This window comes from Oryctolagus cuniculus, chromosome 1, assembly GCF_051225735.1.
Source record: "Oryctolagus cuniculus isolate XC-2025 breed Fujian yellow rabbit chromosome 1, ASM5122573v1, whole genome shotgun sequence".
Classification (NCBI taxonomy): Eukaryota; Metazoa; Chordata; class Mammalia; order Lagomorpha; family Leporidae; genus Oryctolagus; species Oryctolagus cuniculus.
Window position 1 is genome coordinate 68,919,478 of NC_142867.1, and position 20,282 is coordinate 68,939,759.

General features: G+C 39.1%; 1 protein-coding gene across 5 annotated transcripts in view; it reads right to left on the minus strand.

The window, feature by feature from the left end:
- RSF1 (remodeling and spacing factor 1) overlaps positions 1 to 20,282 on the minus strand; it is a 165,599-nt gene that overhangs the window by 108,963 nt on the left and 36,354 nt on the right. For 3 of the 5 annotated variants that reach the window (XM_089331464.1, XM_002708674.6, XM_089331447.1), the window contains exon 2: positions 5,523 to 5,614. Coding sequence is in view for 2 of the 5 variants with exons in the window: in XM_002708674.6 (XP_002708720.3) it covers positions 5,523 to 5,614 (92 nt within the window). In the remaining 3 variants the exon portion in view is untranslated. Of the gene's footprint in view, positions 1 to 5,522; positions 5,615 to 11,659; positions 11,801 to 20,282 lie in introns of all 5 variants that reach the window. The other 2 variants (XM_089331438.1, XM_089331454.1) reach the window with 1 other exon arrangement.

Here is a 20,282-nt window from a genome sequence, read left to right on the forward strand (position 1 = left end):
GCTCTGCCTTTCAAATAAATAAATCTTTCTTTTTAGAGTATACAGGAGAAAGTGTATAGGTTACATGCAAATATGACCACATTTTATATAAGTGACTCCCACGAGGACCAAGAAATGAAGACCTAACAGAAAACTGTAAAATACTTTCAAAGGATTTAAGAAGACCTAAATAAACTAAAAGAACTTCTGGTCATGGATCAAGAGTGAAGAGGGCAATATGCCACTAACTGATCTAAAGATTCGACACAATTCATATACAAATTCTAGCTGGCATTTTTCCAGAAATTGGCAAGCAATATTTAAAATTCACACAGAAATGTAAGGGATATAACAACCAAATGATCCTGGAAATTAACAATTTCAAAACTAACTACAGGGACCAGCGTTTTGGCATAGCAGGTAAAGTCACCACCTCTAACATTGGCATCCCATCTGGGCACTGGTTTGTGTTCCACTGCTCCAATTCCAATCCAGTTCCCTGCTAATGGCTTGGAAAAAGCAGGGAAACATAGCCCAAGTGTTTAGACCCCTGCCACTCATGTGGGAGACCTGGATGAAGCTCTCGGCCTCTAGTTGTGGCCTGGCCTGGCATGGAACAACTGAGTACCGTGCAAAGAATGTAGCTGGGCCCCTCCCTTATTTCACTGATTATAAAAAATTAACTCAAAATTTCTCACAGACCTAAATAGAAGAGCTCAAATTATAAAACTCTTACGACAAAATACAGGATTAAATCTTTTTTTTTTAAAAAAGACTTATTTTATTTATTTGAAAGACAGAGTTAGAGAGGTAGAGACAGATGGCCGCAACCGCTGGAGCTGTGCTGATCCAAAGCTAGGGACCAAGAGCTTCTTCCGGGTCTCCCATGTGGGTGCAGGGGCCCAAGCACTTGGGCCATGTTCCACTGCTTTCCCAGGTCATAGCAGAGAGCTGGATCGGAAGAGGAGCAGTCGGGACTTGAACTGGCTCCCATATGGGATATTGGCGCTCCAGGCCAGGGCTTTAACCTGCTGCACCACAGGATTAAATCTTAACTCTGAGCTAGGCAAGGGTTTCGTAGGTATCGTACCAAAGCACAAGCCACAGACAAAAACAGATAAATTAGATTTCATAAAATTAAAAACTTTTGGCAGCAGGTTAAACTCCTACCTGCTATGCTGGCATGTGAGTGCCCATTTGAGTACCGGCTGCTCCATTTCCAATCCAGCTTCCTGCTAATGAGCCTGGGAAAGCAGCAGAAGATGGTCCAAGTACCAGGGGTCGCTGCAACTCATGTGAGAGAACTGGATGGAGTTCTAGGCTCCTAGATTCAGCCTGACCCATCTCCAGCCATTGGGGCCAGAGTGGTTGGAAGATTCTCTCCCCCATCCCCTTCAACTCTGCCTTTCAAATAAATAATCCTTTTTCAAAAAAGTTAAAAACATTTGTGCATAAAGGGACATTATCAAAAAACTGAAAATGCAAATAATGAAAAAATATTTACAAAACATGCATGTGGCAGGATTCTATTATAAAGAATATACAAAGTACTCCTACAATTCAACAATAAAAATAACCAATTTAAAAGTAGACAAGGACACAGCAGATATATAAAATCATCAAAAACATGAAAATAATGTTCAACATTAATTACTAGCAAAATGCAAATTAAAACTAGTAGGATAATTATAAGAAAACAAACCTAGTAAGATGGGGCAGGAGTTTGGCAAAGTAGTTAAAACACTGCTGTGGACGCCTGGGTCCCACACTGGAGGTCAGAACTGTGCTTGCAGCTAGTGGGCACTCTGGAAGAAGGCGACAGCTTACGTAGTCAGGCCCCTGCCACCTGCCTGGGAAACCTAAGTTGAGATTCTGGCTCTGGCATCTGGGAAGTGAACGTGTGGATAACAGGTCTGTCTCTGTTTCTTTCTCAAATTAAACAAACAAGCAATAATAACAAAAAACCCTAATGCAACGTGTTGGTGAGGAGGGATATGGTAATGCAATCCTACATTCCTGAAATGTGCAAAGATGCAAGTGTGTGGAAAATGAGGAGTGCAGCAGTTCTTCACGAAGTTAAAGAGGGATTTATCATATGACCTAGCAACTCCATTCTCGACTTGGAAGAAATGAAACCAATCACATGTATACCCCAAAATTAGTATGCAATATTCACACCAAAACTATTCACAATAGCCAGAAGATAGAAGCAAATCAATCATGAACAGATAAATGGATACATAAAATGTGGTATATCCATACACTGCAACATTATTCAGGTATAGAAAAGAACAAATTATTAATACATGCTACACCATAAATGAACCCTGAAAACATCCTCCTAAGTGACGGCAGCCAGAAGCATCATATGAAGCATCTAGAAGTGGTCGATCCACGGATACGAGAAGATAATTAGTCACCGGTGGCTGTTGTGGGGGTAGAGAGTAATGGGTAATGTCCTAGAACTAGAGGGTAGCGGTTTCTGTACAACATTGTGAACACATTAAATGTCAGAAGTTAATGTTAGAGTAAAAAACACAAAGGGCCTATATATGATTCTCTTTATTACAGAATATCCAGAATAGGCAAATCCACATAGTCAGAGAAGAGATCAGTGGTTGCCAGAAGCTCAGGCAAGGCGAAGTGACTGCCAATGAGTATGAAGTTTCTTTTTGGTGTGTTGAACATGTTTTAAATAAGAAAGTAGTGATGGTTGCACAATCTTGTGAATACATTAAAAACTACAAATTGTATACCTTAAAAGGGTTAACTTATGGTATGTGAATTTAACTCAATTCAAAAAGCTTGAACCACAATTACAGAACTGAAGGCTCATATAAAATCAACTCAAGTCTGACATCTTAAAAAGGAACTGGGAACTAGGGGAGCAAAGGTGATTATCCATGATGCTACACTAGGGCTGGGATCAGTACACAAGATATTTCTACCTCAGTTCTCAGACATCACAAAATAAAAAAATTTTTAAATCTGTAACAAAAAGATTTATTCATAAGATACAGTCTTTCAAGTGCCTTTAAATGTTACTTTATTTATTTTTTTAAGATTTATTTATTTATTTGAAAGGCAGTTACAGAAAGAGTGATCCTCCATCTGCTAGTTCACTCCCCAAATGGCCGCAATGGCCAAGGCTAGGCCAGGTTGAAGCCAGGAGACAGGAGCTTTTTCTGGGTCTCTCATGTGAGTGCTTAGGCCCAAGGACTTGGGCCATCTTTTGCTGCTTTCCCAGGTGCACTGGCAGGGAACAAGATCAGAAACGGAGCAGTAGGGACTCAAACTGCTGCCCATATAGGATGCTAGCACTGCTGACAGCAGCTTAACCCACTACCCTACAGTGCTGGCCCCTCAACTCTTTCTAAGCTCCAAAACTTTGACTTTTAATCATTAGCAATAATTTTGTTAAAACAGTAACCTGATATTTTAACAAGCATTTTTAGTAGTCAAAAATTTGCTCATTTCTCCCTCAATTTAATACATTTCAGAGATTTAATTAAATACTAGTTAATCAGGCTTTAGAGAACCTCATAGTACCCAATTTTTGAAATTTGGAGTCAACTTTGAAATGCTTTCAACTTATGTAAAACAATAATGGACTATATTTTACATTGTGTTTTTCGAAAGTTGGACAGTCCTACCATCTACAGCTGAGTGCCTCTGTTACCTCCCCTTGAATCTGGCCAGAATTTTGACTGTTTCAACCAACAGAGGATGGAGGAAGTAACTTTCAGAAATTCCTGACCCCAAAAATTTTTGTGCTGATTAAAATCATTTTTATGTTATGTCTCTTCGTTTCGAGTAGTGTGTTATACAACAAAGATAATTAGAACAGAATGTGCTATTTATAATATAGAAATAAGAAGCTTTTACTTATTTATTTATTTGAAAGTCAGTTACAGACAGGAAGAGACAGAGAAAGAGAGATCTTGCATCTGCTGGTTCATGCCTCAGATGGCTGCAATGGCCACCGTAGGCCAGGCCAAAGCAATGAGCAAGAGATTCTTCCAGACCTTCCCATGTGGGTGGCAGGAGTGCAAACACTTGGGCCATCTTCCGCTGCCTTTCCCAGGAAGTAGAGCAACTGAAACACAAACTGGAGTCCATACAGGATGCTAGCTTAGCAGGTGGAAGCTTAACATAGTGTGTGCTATGCCACAACACACTAAACTAAGCAACTCTTGGTGCCCAAGGGTTACTCTCTCTGCAGAACTCTATAATTATATACTTTCCCCTCCAAAAAAAGAGAAGGAAAAATATATGTATGTAAACATATTTTTTAAAAAGCAGCAAAGAAAATGATTTAATCACCTAAAAACATAACCTATTATTCTAGTATGTTACAGAATTCAAAATGCCCCCAAAGGACAACATGCAAATGATAAATATATTAGTTCAGGCTTGTATAAACTATATGACTTAATATTTGGATTCAACTCCAGACATTTTATCCTGAATGGTCTTGCCTTTAATAGCGTCAATCCTAAAGCTGATTAAAATAACCTAGATTGGGCTGTTCTTGTGTTCTTAACACGGCACGTTAAGCCACCACCTGTGATGTCACATCCCAGCTGCTCTACTTCTCATCTAGCTCCCTGATAATGTGCCTGAGAAAGCAACGGAAAATGGTCAAGTGCTTGGATACTTGCCACCTATGTGGGAGACCTGGATGAAGTTCCTGGCCTTGGCCTGGTCCAGCCCTAGCCGTTGCAGCCATCTGGGGAGTGAACTAGTAGATGGAAGATCTCTTACTCTAACAGTGCCTTTCAAACAAATAAATAAATCTTAAAAAAAAAATTACCTAGGTTGTCTTTATTAACAACAGGTCTCGCTTTGTGGATAACTTGAAAGTTTCCTATACTGACTTATTGGGCTTTGGGCATTTTAGCTCTTAAGTTACGAACAAATCCTGGCTCTGCATATGCCTACTGCACAATCTTAAACAAATGTAACAACTTTCCTGGGCCTTATCTGTGTCTAACTATCAGAATGATTCTTAAGGATTAAATGAGAGAAGACATGAAAGTGCTGAGCATGGCAGGCATAACAGAAACATAATACCTCTGAAATCTAACTTAAGGACTCCAGACAATTACTTAGTAACAGCAAAACATGGATTTTAGAGTTATATTCTGTAATTTTTAAAGTAAACTATTAAAACACATAAGCATACTGGGGTAAGCACTTGGCACAGTGGTTAAGACACCACTTCCTAGTGCCTAGGTTCACGTCCCAGCTCTGCTCCACATTCTAGCATCCTGCCAACTGTACATCACCGGAGGCAGAAGGTGAGAGCAAGCTGTTGGGTCCCTGCTACCTACATGGGAGAACTGAGTTCTTGGCCCCAAGATTTGGTGTGGGCCATATCTGTTGAAGCAATCAGGACATCAACCAGTACGTAGACTTCCGCTTATCTGTCTTTCTGCCTTTGAAATAAACTAATAATTTTTTAGAAAAAAAACTTTAGGATAATATGAAATATAACATCAATTTATGCTAGAGTAACTTTAGTAACAGAGAAAGTTATTTACCTTGATCAAATATTTTTCCCATCTGTCTGCTGTAACAGATTTGCCAATCTTCCTCATCAACTTCAAGTGGAGTTCCACCAATTCTTTTGGTACTTAAAAGAAAGGAAAAAAAACTCTGTTAGCCAGCAAAACAAAACATTTTAAAAATATTTTTTAAAAAACACAAACTTTCCCCAACCCTAAAAATTTCTTAAAAATAGATGCTGATTCTAGCTTTTAGATCTCTGAATCAGAAAAGCCTAGAGTAATATATGACTGAAAACAATTTTAAGAGCAGCAAGTATATTTGTATTTTCTACCAAAGTAACAAGAAGTAAAAGTGAAATTTAATGTAAAGTATAGATTGCGTGAAAATGACATGTCTATGTAGGCTCAACGATTATAGCATCGTATCACTAAAGTGCAGGATGCCCATGGCAGGGCAGGCTGTGCATGTGAGGGGATAAGGGACGTGTAGGTGAAACTCTGAACTTTGACTTAATTTTTCTGTAACCCAAAAACCACTCTAAAAATGTGTACGGAGTAGGCATTTGTCTAGTGGTTAGGTTACCCACACCCCTACTGGAATACCTGGGTTCAACTCCTGGCTCTGGTTCCTGACTCCAGTCTCCTGCCAGTGCAGACTCTGAGAGGTAGTGGTGATGGCTCAAGTAATTGGGTTTCCTGCCACCCACATGAGAGACCTGGTCTGAGTTTCTGGCTCCTGGCTTCGGCCCCAGCCCAGCCCCAGCCACTGCAAGCATTTGGGTAGTAAACCAGCAGACAGAAGCGCGTGCGCGCTCTCTCTCGCTCGCTCTCTCTCTCTGCCTCTCAAATTAAAAAAAAAAAGTAAAAATAAATAAATAAATAAATTTGAGAATTCTATTTTTTTAAAAAATCATTAAGTAAAAGCATTTAACTATACAACTGAAAATTCTAATCTGGTTGTTTCCTCTACTAAGATTTCAGACCAAGATATAGATTGAAAGCATTAGAAAGGAACAAAGGAATACAAATTCCAAGCTGATGGATATCTCAGAAATAGAGACTCGTGGTTTTCAGACTGTTTCAACAAACTGTTCCTCCAATGTGGCCTTTTTCTGATGTGCTAAACTTCTTTACAGCATTCCTATCGATCTCTCCTTGACAATCTCCACAGACAAAAAAATTATTCACATTCCAAATGCTAGTTCAATTTTCTGTGCAGCAAAGCTACCCTTACTCTAAATAAAAAATCTGCCTTCCTACAATTTCCTCCCCTAGTTCTGACTCTCATTCTAAAGTTTAAAAAACAGCATTTTTAATCATTTTTCAACATGGGATCCTTCAAGTATTAGAAGACTGGTGTATCTGTCCGCAGTATCTCTGTTTCTGATTGTAAACAGACTCCCTCCAAATGGGCATGATACGATTATGTTTTAAAATTACATTAATTAGACCTGAGAGAAATAAAGAACACACATCTGTCAAATTTAGCACTTTACAAATCCCAAATACTACTAGTAACCCAAAAGAAATTACAAGTACCCTATACACAAAATTTCCATAATCAAATATATTTGAAAAATGCTAAGTAAAAAAAAAAAAAAAAAACTAAAGTTTTGTAAGCAGGACTTCTGAAACTCTACTGATTTCCCTACAGCACACCATGAGCATCCGAGACAGTGATATAATCTGCAGTATTCCGTAATATATTTCATCCATTATCGTGTAGGGAACAAAGGCTCTACGGAACACTCAAGTTGGAAAAGGATGGTCTGTGGGGAAAGGATGGTCTAACTTTTTTTCAGTCATTTGTTCAGACGCTTATCCCCCACTAAAACTCCTTATAACTTGAAACAATTCTAAAGTACATAAATAGTCACTACTCAATAAATTTCTTTGGCCTGTTATTGGCCAGTAAGAAATAGTTCCTAGCTTTAATGAGCCTTTGTAAGTGAGTCTTCTTAGTGGGGTAAAATGGTGGGAGGGGGCAGGGGAGGAGAGGGGTCACACACGAGTAAACACAGTTACACTAAGACTTGAAAAAAGGAGTTAAGAATGGAGAAAAGAGGAAAAGGGCACTGCTTGTAGAAACAACACTTCCAATCCAGCTCCCTGCTATTACGTCCAGGAAAGCAGTGGAAAATGTTCCAAGTGCTTGAGACCCTGTGACCCATGGGAGAAAACCAAGATGGAATTACAGATCCTGGCTTTGGGCTGGCCCAGCTTAGTCTAATGCTGCCATTTGGGGAGTGAATCAGCAGACCAGAGGTCTCTGTCTCTCCCTCACTATAACTATGACTTTTAAATCAATCAATCAGTCAATCAATCTATCTATCTAGGGACCAGTATCTATCTATCTATCTATCTATCTATCTATCTATCTAGGGGCCAGTATTGTTATAGCGGGTTAAGCTGCCGCCTGTGATGCTAGCATACCACGTGGGGTGTCCCAGCTGCTCCACTTCTGATTCAGCTTCCTGTTAATGCACCTGGGAAGAAGATGGCCAAGTGCTTGGGTCCCTGCCACCTATGTGGGAGACCAGGAAGAAGCTCCTGGCTCATGGCTTCAGCCTGACCCAGTTCAGACTGTTGCAGCCATTTGGCAAGTGAACCAGATGTAAGATCTCTCTCTCCCCCCCTCTCTCTCCCTTTCTCTGTGTAACTCTACCTTTCAAAAAAATTAAATCTTTAAAAAATAAAATAACTTTGTAAAAGAACTGAACCTCAACTTCTCTATCTGTAAGAAAAGGCTTTGTTCACTATCTCAGAATTTTGAAACTACAAAGACTTATTTCTGTTCACAATTTTTGAGAACCAAGGTCACATTCAATTTCTTCTTTTTCTCAAACACAGTAGTCTTGATGGTTCTCCTTTTCCACATCTCAAACCTACTATTCCTTCCAATTTCTCTAATATATTACATATCTTCTCACTCCAGAAAAATAGCTATGGATAGCCTCCAGTAACCAAACCAATCTTTCCAGAAATACTTCTTTTGTGTTACTTCTCCCTTGTATATACTGATAGTTCTTAAAGATCAGGCCGGCGCAATGGCTCAATAGGCTAATCCTCTGCCTGCGGAGCCAGTACCTCAGGTTCTAGTCCTGGTCGGGGCACCAGATTCTGTCCCAGTTGCTCCTCTTCCAGTCCAGCTCTCTGCTGTGGCCCCAAGAAGGCAGTGGAGGACGGTCCAACTGCTTGGGCCCTGCACCTGCATGGGAGACCAGGAGGAAGCACCTGGCTCCTGGCTTCGGTTCAGTGTGGGGCGCCGGCCGCAGCATGCCAGCCACAGTGGCAACTGGGGGGTGAACCAAAAGAAAAGGAAGACCTTTCTCTCTGTCTCTCTCTCTCTCACTGTCTAACTCTGTGTGTCAAAAAAAAAAAAAAAAAAAAAAAAAAAAACACACCTATATTAGCTCATCCATATTTCTCACCTTAGCCTCAGAGTCTCAATATTCCGTCTCAATCTAACTCTCCAGTCCTTCTCTCTTACTTCTACACTGAAATCCTTGATACAAAGCATTTGGCCCGTTTACTACATGGGCTACATGAAAGCCCTCCAGCTTACTGTTCTCTACTCACTTGAATCATATTCATCTTTCAATGTCTGGGAAACACAAGTCCTAAAAGTCTCTGTGACGGCTTTTCAAAACCAGCGTCTCCTTTGTCTTTGGAACATCATTTTCATATGTTCTTTATCACTCACTTAGCTCCATGCCTCCCACATCGTACAGATAAATGGAATCACAAGATATTTTGATACCACTGGTGCTATTTTTTAAAGCCAATACAGGACAAAAACACATGTGCAATGAATGTTTTTAGATCCCACTTTATACTTTATACATGCTGATTTTGGCTTTGTACACCACTGTCCAAAGGCAATATAAAGTGAGCCACATAATTTCAAATGTCCCAGTAGCATTTTGTATTCATAAAAATACAAAGAAATTTAAATTAACTTTAATATATTTAACACTATACAGTACTACATAAAATGCCATCATTTCTTTTTTTTTTTAACTTTTATTTAATGAATATAAATTTCCAAAGTACAGCTTATGGATTACAATGGCTTCCCCCCCCCAAAACTTCCCTCCCACCCGCAACCCTCCCCTCTCCCGCTCCCTCTCCTCTTCCATTCACATCAAGATTCATTTTTAATTATCTTTATATACAGAAGATCAATTTAGCATATATTAAGTAAAGATTTCAACAGTTTGCACTTACACAGAAACACAAAGTGTAAAGTACTGTTTGAGTACTAGTTATAGCATTAATTCACATTGTACAACACATTAAGGACAGAGAGCCTACATAAGGAGTAAATGCACAGTGACTCCTATTGTTGACTTAACAAATTGACACTCTTGTTTATGGAGTCAGTAATCACCCTAGGCTCTTGTCATGAGTTGCCAAGGCTATGGAGGCCTTTTGAGTTCACCAACTCCGATCTTATTTAGATAAGGTCATAGTCAAAGTGGAAGTTCTCTCCTCCCTTCAAAGAAAGGTACCTCTTTCTTTGATGATCTGTTCTTTCCACTGGGATCTCACTTGCAGAAATCTTTCATATAGGTTGTTTTTTGTTTTTTGTTGTTGTTGTTTTTTTATTTTGCCAGAGTGTCTTGGCTTTCCATGCCTAAAATACTCTCATGGGCTCTTCAGCCAGATCTGAATGCCTTAAGGGCTGATTCTGAGGCCAGAGTGCTGTTTAGGACATCTGCCATTCTATGAGTCTGCTGTGTATCCCGCTTCCCATGTTGGATCGTTCTCTCCCTTTTTTTTATTCTATTGGTTAGTATTTGCAGACACTAGTCTTGTTTATGTGATCCCTTTGACTCTTAGTCCTATCATTATGATCAACTGTGAACAGAAATTGATTGCTTGGACTAGTGAGATGGTAAAATGCCATCATTTCAACATATAATCAGTAATTAAAATTGAAATATTTTATCTGTTATATTTTGTGTAGTTTACGCTGACAGCACATCTTAATTCATACTGGTCACATTTCAGGTGTTCAAGAGCCATATGTGCCTAGTGGTTACTGTATTGGATAACACTGGATAATACACAACTAACCCACAGTGTACTAATTAAATTTTTGGACCAGATATTAGAAGGTGATAAGTGTTAAAGGCATTAGCAGCTCTTAATTTGACAAGAAACAGGCAAGACCTTTAATTGAGAACTGAATCAACATTGAAGTTTAATAAATATTAAAATTGCTACACTTTGTACTCTCCACAGCAGCACTATTTAACAGAGCATTCCAGAATGCTGCAAATGTTCTATAACCGCACTTTCCAACAGAGTAGCCATTTGGGCACATGTGATTATTGAACACTTGATATGTGGCTAATGAAACTCAGGAACCAAACTTGTAACTTCATTTTTAATTAATGTAAATTTAAATAGACATATATGGCAAATGGCTGTGGTTTTGGACAGCACAGCTATACAGTAAAAACCACATTTTTAAATCACATGGTCCTTTTCTAAAACAATGACAAGCTCTATATTCACTTACTTATCACATGGAACATTCTGTAAATAGTCTCATTTCTAGAACATTGGAAGATTATTAGTAACTTCCTTCTGGTGATTTATTAACCAACTTCAAATCACTCTGAAAAATACAGATTTTTGACCCAACTGAACTGAGAGTTCTACTTTTTCAAGATGGAGGATACATATCTTTAATAGAACCCCTTCTTTCCCAAGGCTTACACAGGTAGAAGATTCTGAAGTAGAAATAAAAGGCCGGGGCTGTGTGAATTCAGAAGGGACTACCAACATGACATAGTTACAAAAAGGCAGAGAACAGCAGGATCCCAGTCTGTGTTACTAATCACTTACTCAAAGATGTTTTCTATTTTGACTTTTTCTAAGCATCTTTCTAGCATTAAGTTTTTTAAATGCTGCTGCTACTGCAATTCTATTCTGTTACTTACAATTTCACTTTGTGAATGGTAGAAATTTATAGCAGCTCATAATGACTAATGACATAATTCTCATTCCGCAATGAAGTCCTTTATTAAAATTTCATCTTAGTTTATAAGCAGAGATAGAATTATGAAAACAGATGACTTTTTCTAGGCCATTGATAAAAAACATTGATTTCAGATACAGTGATCAAAAGACAAGCTTATAATAAGCTTTTACTTACTGACCAGTTTTTAGAAACTCTGTTGGGGAAGCCCAGTTTTAGAATAATGAGACTGATCCCATAGGCCACTTGATCCTTGAAATCACTTTCATGTATTCATATACCTTATCTTCAAAGAGTTCATTTAATCAACCATCCTAGTTCTCTGAAAAGCAAAGAAATGACTCAAGACTATGAACTGTAACTGAAAATGATTCCAAGTAAGTATAATATAAATAGCTCAGCTCAGCTCATTATCATTATGGAAAAAAATAAATCCAAGAATAGCTATTATGCAGGTAATTGAACCAAAGGGTACATATGCTGCCCCACTTCAGATTTTTCAAGTTCCACGGTAATAATACTGTCTTTCTCACATAGATAAAGAAATGTGCCAAACATGACTCCGATTACGTCAGGAACAAAACCACAAAATTTATCTGATAGAAAGGAAGTAATCAGTGTACTACAAATATCAGCCTGGTTGCATGGGGTGACTGATATCAGCAATCCAGAAAGGAGAACAGAATTAAGAAAGGAATCCCACAAAACTGCAGCACTGTGTGAATTCACCCTCCCTGAAGGAGAAGGCAGATATTGCGTTACAGAGAGGAAAGGTCTCTGGGTAAGAGGAAGTGAGACATAGTAAACTCAGGTTATTTTGTGCTTAGACCTCATCAACAGTGTCCCACTAGAAGGAATCTGAGGTACCTGAGTCCACGGTTCCCAGTCCATGTGCCTCCACTCTAACCAGATGAGCCTATTTTCTGCTCTCTTTACTCTTAGCCTACCCGATTCAGTAGTCATGGCAAGAGGGGGTACAAAGCAAATTGTAAAAGAAGAAAAGAATGATGGGATAGTTTTTAAGGGAGAGGTGGGATTTTCTCACAACTTTTTTTTTTCAATAATTTCAAATCTAGTGTAAAGCTGAAAGATGAGTATACCTTTCAAGCATGTTACATGCACCAATCACTAACATTTTTTTGCCACTGAAACAAAAACACTTCACACAGGGTTAAAGCCATCAGGGAATGCCTCTACTAATGATGATACCATGAAGATTAGAGTTAACCAAGCCAAGAAAGGGAGAAACATGCCAGGCAAAAAGAAGCACATGAATAAAAGTCCTGAGTTAGCCAAAGGCTTCCACTGTGGCAGCACCAATGGTGAAAGCAGCAAAGGCCAATCTCATAAAGCCTTTGAGCCATGTACAGCATTTAGATTTCAGTCCGTAATAAAAACTCACAGGAGAAAGGGGAGAAATTTTTCATGATTCAGGTTTTTAAAAATTGCTCTATATCTAGGATCTGCTTCAAAATAATCTAAGTGTGGAGGTGGGAGTGGATGGAGTCACAGACAAAATAAAATTGTACTGAAGTTGGGTGATGGATACAAGAAAGTTTATTTTACAACTTTCTAGTTTTCTATGTTTCACATTTTCCTCATTTAAAAAGGAATAACAGGCCGGCGCTGCGGCTCACTAGGCTAATCCTCCACCTGCGGTGCCGGCACACTGGGTTCTAGTCCTGGATGGGGCGCTGATTTCTGTCCCGGTTGCTCTTCTTCCAGTCCAGCTCTCTGCTGTGGCCAGGGAAGGCAGGAGGATGGCCCAAGTGCTTGGGCCCTGCACCCGCATGGGAGACCAGGAGAGGCACCTGGCTCCTGGCTTCAGATCAGCACAGCGCGATGGACGCAGCGGCCATTTGGGGGGTGAACCAACGGCAGGAAGACCTTTCTCTCTGTCTCTCTTTCACTGTCTACCTCCACCTATCAAAAAAAAAAAAAAAAAAAAAAAAAAAAGGAATAACAGGATGGGAAGATCACTTTGGTAGCCCTATGAGGCTATCACTATACTTCAGACAAGATAATGGCACCTTCGACTAAGCTTGTGGCAAAAGACACAAAAAGTACTCTTCAAGAAAACTGTAAAATCTAGAAAGCTTTTAAAATTCTAAACTTTTTTTAAAACAAGCATCTTTGTCAACCTTAATCCAAACAAATGACCACTCTGTAAGTCTCATGACATCTGTGTGATTTCTATTATTACTCATTTTTCTAACCAGAAACCATGACTTTTAGTGTAATCACGTTCATTATTTAAGGCAACATTTACATTTAATAATAAAATTGAATTTATCTGTACATCTTCTTTCTAATACTTTTCATTAATTCAAAGTTCAATTTCCACTTAAAAGCCTGCACTAATATTTTAACTTTTTATAATTAAAAATTATATGCATATTACAGAAAGCACTAGATAGTCAAGAGAAAGAAAAGCTAAGGTCAGTTTTCTCATTCATAAATGTAGAAGTTACACCAGATTGGGGCCGGTGCTATGGCATAGCTGGTAAAGCCGCTGCCTGCAGTGCTGGCATCCCATATGGGCGCTGGTTTAAGTCCCGGCTGCTCTACTTCCAATCCAGCTCTCTGCTATGGCAGTAGAAGATGGCCCAAGTCCTTGGGCCCCTGCACCCGGGTGGGAGACCCAGAAGAAGCTCCTGGCTTCAGATCAGCGCAGCTCTGGCCATTAGGGCCATCTGGGGAGTGAACCACCTGATAAAAGACCTCTCTCTCTCTCTCTCTCTCTCCCACTCTGCCTCTCCTTCTTTCTCTATGTAACTCTTTCAAATAAATAAATCTTAAAAAGAAAAAAAAAGAAGTTACAACAGATGATCTAAAGTTCTCTGGCTCTAATATTTAGTGTCTATGGGTATTGAAGAAGGCATTTATTTGCCTTATAACAAGCCAACAGTCAATCACAATACTTAACAAGTTTTTAAATGCAAGTTCATGATCTACTTCATACCTTTTGATAGACTAACAAATTTAGCTCCTGAGTTGTGATGTGAAGGCCTATGGCACTCCAACCAATGGTCCTTTCCAAATTTCTTTTTCAACTATCAAATAGAATAGTTTAGAAAACCTAACTTACAAATCAAAACCATCCTTTCTGAACAGCTCCTTATTTGGTTTTTGACCTGTGATTACTCCTGCCTATGTACCCTGGGGCCATTATCCATATTTAAAATGTAATTCAGCTAATATTTGCTGTGAAAACAGAAAGACTAGCCCCCAATCTTCTCTTAAAAAAAAAAAAAAGCATTACTGAGATGTAAGACACATTAAACTCATTCATTTAAACTATAGCAACCCAAAGGGTTTTGGTATATTGCGATATTTACTTCTTTAATCATGATGAAAGATATATAAAATTTTCCAATTTAACCATTTTTTTTTTTTTTTTTGACAGGCAGAGTGGACAGTGAGAGAGAGAGACAGAGAGAAGGGTCTTCCTTTGCCGTTGGTTCACCCTCCAATGGCCGCCGCTGCAGCCGGCGCACCGCGCTGATCCGATGGCAGGAGCCAGGAGCCAGGTGCTTTTCCTGGTCTCCCATGGGGTGCAGGGCCCAAGCACCTGGGCCATCCTCCACTGCACTCCCTGGCCATAGCAGAGAGCTGGCCTGGAAGAGGGGCAACCGGGACAGAATCCGGCACCCCGACCGGGACTAGAACCCGGTGTGCCGGCGCCGCAAGGTGGAGGATTAGCCTATTGAGCCACGGCGCCGGCCTCAATTTAACCATTTTTAAGTGTACAATTCAGAGGCACTAATCACATCCCAATGTTGTACAACAATCACCATTATTTCTCAATCAATTCTTAATAGTCAAAACTTTTGAAACAGTAATTCTACTTCTGAACTGCTTTCTGGAAAATTTATAAACATGAAGTAGAGTCCAGTATAATACATGTTCTCAATAGGGCAATAATGTCCCCCAGGGGCAAAAAAAAATCTCAAATAATGGCTTATTATTCTTTAAAGCTTAACCTTACCTGAAAAGATCTTATCTGTGGTATTTAATTTTTCTTTCTAGAGAGAAATTGATTTGAAATTAAATTAAAAATCTTTTCTTTTAGGTGTAGCAATGAAAAAAAGCTTAAGGAACACTGCTACACAATACACAAGAAAGCTCTGTTACTCAAAATGTAATATACTACACAGACAATGCCCAACCTGCAAATAGTTGTGCACCACTGAAACCCAAATGAAGTCCAAAATTACCAGTTATCCCACAAGAACCTATTTTATTGAAAACTTTAAATAGAATAGCAAGAACAACTCTCTTATAATTTTAACATTCAAAGCAGAAAAAGCAAGCACACTGGCTAGAAAATTGTTTTAAATGTATCCTAAATGCTGATAATTAAGGAAGTCTTTTGGCTACGATCAAGGTCATACCTGCTTCTCATCAGTACAATATCTAGGAAAAATAAAGAAAACATAAAACAAGAATGAAGTAAAGGGAAGAAAGGCAAAGAACGAGAAAATAAGGGTAGATTCTGCCATCATATAATCCTTATAATCTTGATAGTGCTGCTGTGTGATTATCTATCATCTATCTCCTCTTCCGTCTCTCTCATTCTTAGGTGTAAGCCGCATGAAGGTAACGTCCAAATCCACCTGCCTTTCTCATCACTGCATTCCCAGAGCCAAGCACAATTCCTAGTTCATGGCAGTCATTCAACTATCTGATGTACAGGAAAAGGAAAAGAAAATAAGGAAAGCAACAGGAGAGGCAGGGAAGCAAAGTAAAAAAGAAGAGTTCCCATAAGGATGAAAGAGAAATTATCTGAATTAATAACATTATGAAAGAAACTGATGAGAAAGATGAGATGAAAAGCATGGTAAAGTTGCTCTGTGTTACTCAGTTCACTCTGTGAGCCATCAGGTAACATTACTAACCCAAGAAAGCCTACTGCTGTTTTTCCCACAGCCTCTTTTCTCTCCCATTCAGGTACTGGGAGAGAACACTCCCATAGACATTGGAATAGAGGAGTAAATAATGAAGAAATACCTATACTCATCCAATGATTTTCCTTTTTTTTTTTTTTTTTTTTAAGATTTACTTTATTTATTTGAAAGACAGAGTTACAGAGAGAGGTGAGATAGAGAGAGAGGTCTTCCATCCGTTGGTTCACTTTCCAGTTGGCCACAATTGCCAGAGCTGCGCCGATCCAAAGCCAGGAGCCAGAAGCTTCTTCTGGGTCTCCCACGCGGGTGCAGAGCCCCAAGGACTTGGGCCATCTTCTACTGCTATCCCAGGCCATAGCAGAGCTGGATCGAAGAGGTGCAGCCAGGTCTCAAACTGGCGCCCATATGGGATGCCAGCACTTCAGGCCAGGGCTTTAATCCACTGTGCCACAGTACCGGCCCCCATGGGATGATTTTCTACCATAAGACTGCTAGATATTGCCATGCTTCTGGCCTCTACATGTTATGTCCCACAAGATTCACGAACTTGAACAGAATATTAAGACACCTTTATGATCCACTACCATAATCTTAGGTGTCCTGAAATCAGTAAAAATTATGTTTTGTAGATAATTCTGCAAAACTACAAATTTACACACACAAAAAAACACTTTCTTTGTGAAAAACTATCTTGCTATCAAACGATCATTTCACAATTTTTTTCAAGCATTCATGTAATAAGTAGAGGTAGTTAGGTAAGTAACATACTATATCATATTTGCATGAAATCTTGTCCAAAGTAAAAAACAATGAGCTATTATAATTTCTAGTTATTTTAATAAGAAAATGTAAGCACTTATAAACCACAACACAATATCCCAACCAAAATTACTATTATTCACCACCAGATGGTGATCATGTCTTATGTAAAGCAAAATTCTGGCACCTTACTTGGGGGCCAGTAAGCAGACTACTAAAAATAATCATAAAGCAAACCAGACTGTCTAAATAAAATGCTGGTGATTTCTGATGATTTTTAAGTATGATCAAATGAAACATCAGCAAAATCAAACACTAAAAAACAGGTTCCATCTGAAGACTTCTAAAGGAATTATCTGTCCATGTAAGTATTTGAAAATCTAAAGTAAAAGAAAAAGACAATGATGTGTGTGCTTCTGGTAATCTTGCATTGGTTATTAAACAATTCACTACACCCTGAACATCTTGAACTACAGACAGAAAAACTGCTCAGCAAAAAATGACGACAAAAACAAATCCTGTTATGAAAATGCTGAAACAAACTCCAAAAGAGAGGGACTAGTGTAACAAAACCATATAAACTCACCCCGCCCCCAATAAACACACTTTAACAATTATGGAGGAACAAGAATCTTGGAAGTAGCTCACCTTTATCATCTCAGCATCTAGACTGCTAAGGATGGCATGTACATGTCTGTGCCTGACCCCTCCTGGGAACCCCCCTCAAACAGTAACTGACAGAAGCATCTTTACTCTCAGATAAGATAAATCTGAGATAAGACTGATGCTGTCTTGCCAAAGCTCAACAGAAGAACCAAGTCCCAGCTGCCTACAGAGGTAACTTACTTTTATAACATCCTATGCTGGTTTTTTTTTCTTCCCTATTTCACATCTCCCAACCCCTACCAGCATTTCCTGGCATCATTTCCCAAATAAAGCACTTGACCTCAAATTTCTGTCTGTTGGTATGCTTCTTGAGGAATCCAACACTGGTCAATCTCTTAGTTTTGAATGAAAAATATGGACATTTCTACAAAAAAATGCAAATGTAAAATTTCTGCAAACATGTTCATGGAATTTATAGATAATCCAACAGACAAAATTATATAATCCTTCTGCCTAAAGGTTCAAGATAGCTGAGGTCCTAACTACATCTTTAAAACGGTTTCATCAAAATTACTCAGTCACATCAAGACATTAACATCCCATCCTTTCCTCTCTACTGCTGGTGAAGAAGCATCATTATGTAACTATTTACTTCTCATGTGCACAAAATCTAGCCACATAAAAAAATGAGACAACTGTTGCCTTAAGTTTTCACATTTTAGAGAAAAGCAAATGTTTCAGGGTAGTTTACTAAGACTAGGTTCCTTGATTAGCATGAAATTTACAAGTATTTTTGTGTATATATGATTTTGAATGAACATTTTTCAAAATATGATTGGTCTCAAACAACAATACAAGAGCACCAAACTTGTGAAGGCTTTTTTGTTTGTTTGTTTGTTTGCTTGTTTTATTTTGTTTTTAAACCTACTGCAGAGGTGGGCTTTTTGGCGAATGTCACTGCCACATCCCACATCATAGACTCTAAATTCAAAGAATCAGAACCAGCTCCAGCACCAGCTCCACATTTCATGCAGCTGTCCACTAATGTGCATGCACCCTGGGAAGCAGCAGATGACGGCTTACATACATGGGGCCCTGTCACCCACATAGAAGACTGGGTCAAAATTCCTGTCTTCTCCCATGGACTGGTTCAACCCCAGTTACTGCATTTGGGGAGTGAACAAGTGTACTGAAGCTACTTTCTCTTTCAGTCTTTCAAATAAATAAATAAATATTTTCAAAAGATTTACTTATTTATTTGAAAGGCAGAGTTACAGAGGGAGAGTAGGAGACAGAGAAAGATCTTCCATCCATTGGTATACTCCCCAAATGTCTGTAAAGGCTGGGGCTGGGCCAGGCAGAAGACAGCAGCCTGTAACTCCATCTGGGTCTCCAACGTGGGTGCCAAGGACCCAAGTAATTGGGCCGCCTTACACTTTTTCCTAGGTGTATTATAAGAGAGCTTGATCCAAAATGGAGCAGCTGGGACTCAAACTGGCACTCACACTGGATACTGGTGTTGCAGGCACAGGCTTAACCTGCTGCACCACAACGCCAAGAACTAAATATTTTAAAAAATCAAATTGATGCGATCACACTAATAGTACATTAAAGTCACCTTAAGATAAACAACATTCCTTCCTTCCTGAAAGAATTATCTGTACTCAATCTCCATTCCCTCACCTGTTTCATTTGCTCCTAACCCCCCCCCCCATACTCTGATTTCTACCAGATAAAGTAAATGGAGTCCTAAATCTTTGTCTTAATTAGGCAGCCTTGGGGCTGGTGTTGTGGGACAACAGGTTAAGCTGCCACCTGCAACACCAGCATCCACTCCACACTCTGATCCAGCTCCCTACTAATGTACCTGGGAGAGCAGCAGAAGATGGTCCAAATACCTGGGCCCCTGCCAGCCACACTGGATGGAGTTCTAGGCTCCTGGTTTCAGCTCAAATCATCCCTGGTTTTTGCCACTTGGGGAGTGAACTGGCGGATCTCTCTCTCTCTCTCTCTAACTCTGCCTTCTGCCTCTCAAGTAAAATAAAAATAAACTGAAAATTAAAGATTGTTCACTTTTTTAAAAAAAGTTCTGATCTCAAAAAATATAAGCTAATATACTACTGATTCACTGTGCTGGTTAAGCATATATTCAAGTAACAGAAAACCTTACCAGACTTCAACAAATAAACGTTTATTGTTTCCCCCCACAAAACAAGAAGGCCAGAGTTAGAAGTTGCTAGCTATGGTTTAATGGCTCCTAAGTCCATTATATTGAATTTTTTGAGTACCCACACATACCATGCTATTTCTGGAACCTAGCTCTTAGCATCTGCAATCCCCTCTTATCCTTATCTCAAATCTTCTTTTCTTGGAGTTCAGTTCAGTTGCCTCTCCTTTAGGAAAGCATCCTTTCATCCCACTATATCAGGACTCAGTACCCCTGCTTGGTGTCCCAAAATGAACCTCACTCATATTTATACATATACTACATGATAAATGCCTATTTGATTAGTTGTATCCCAAATTAAATAG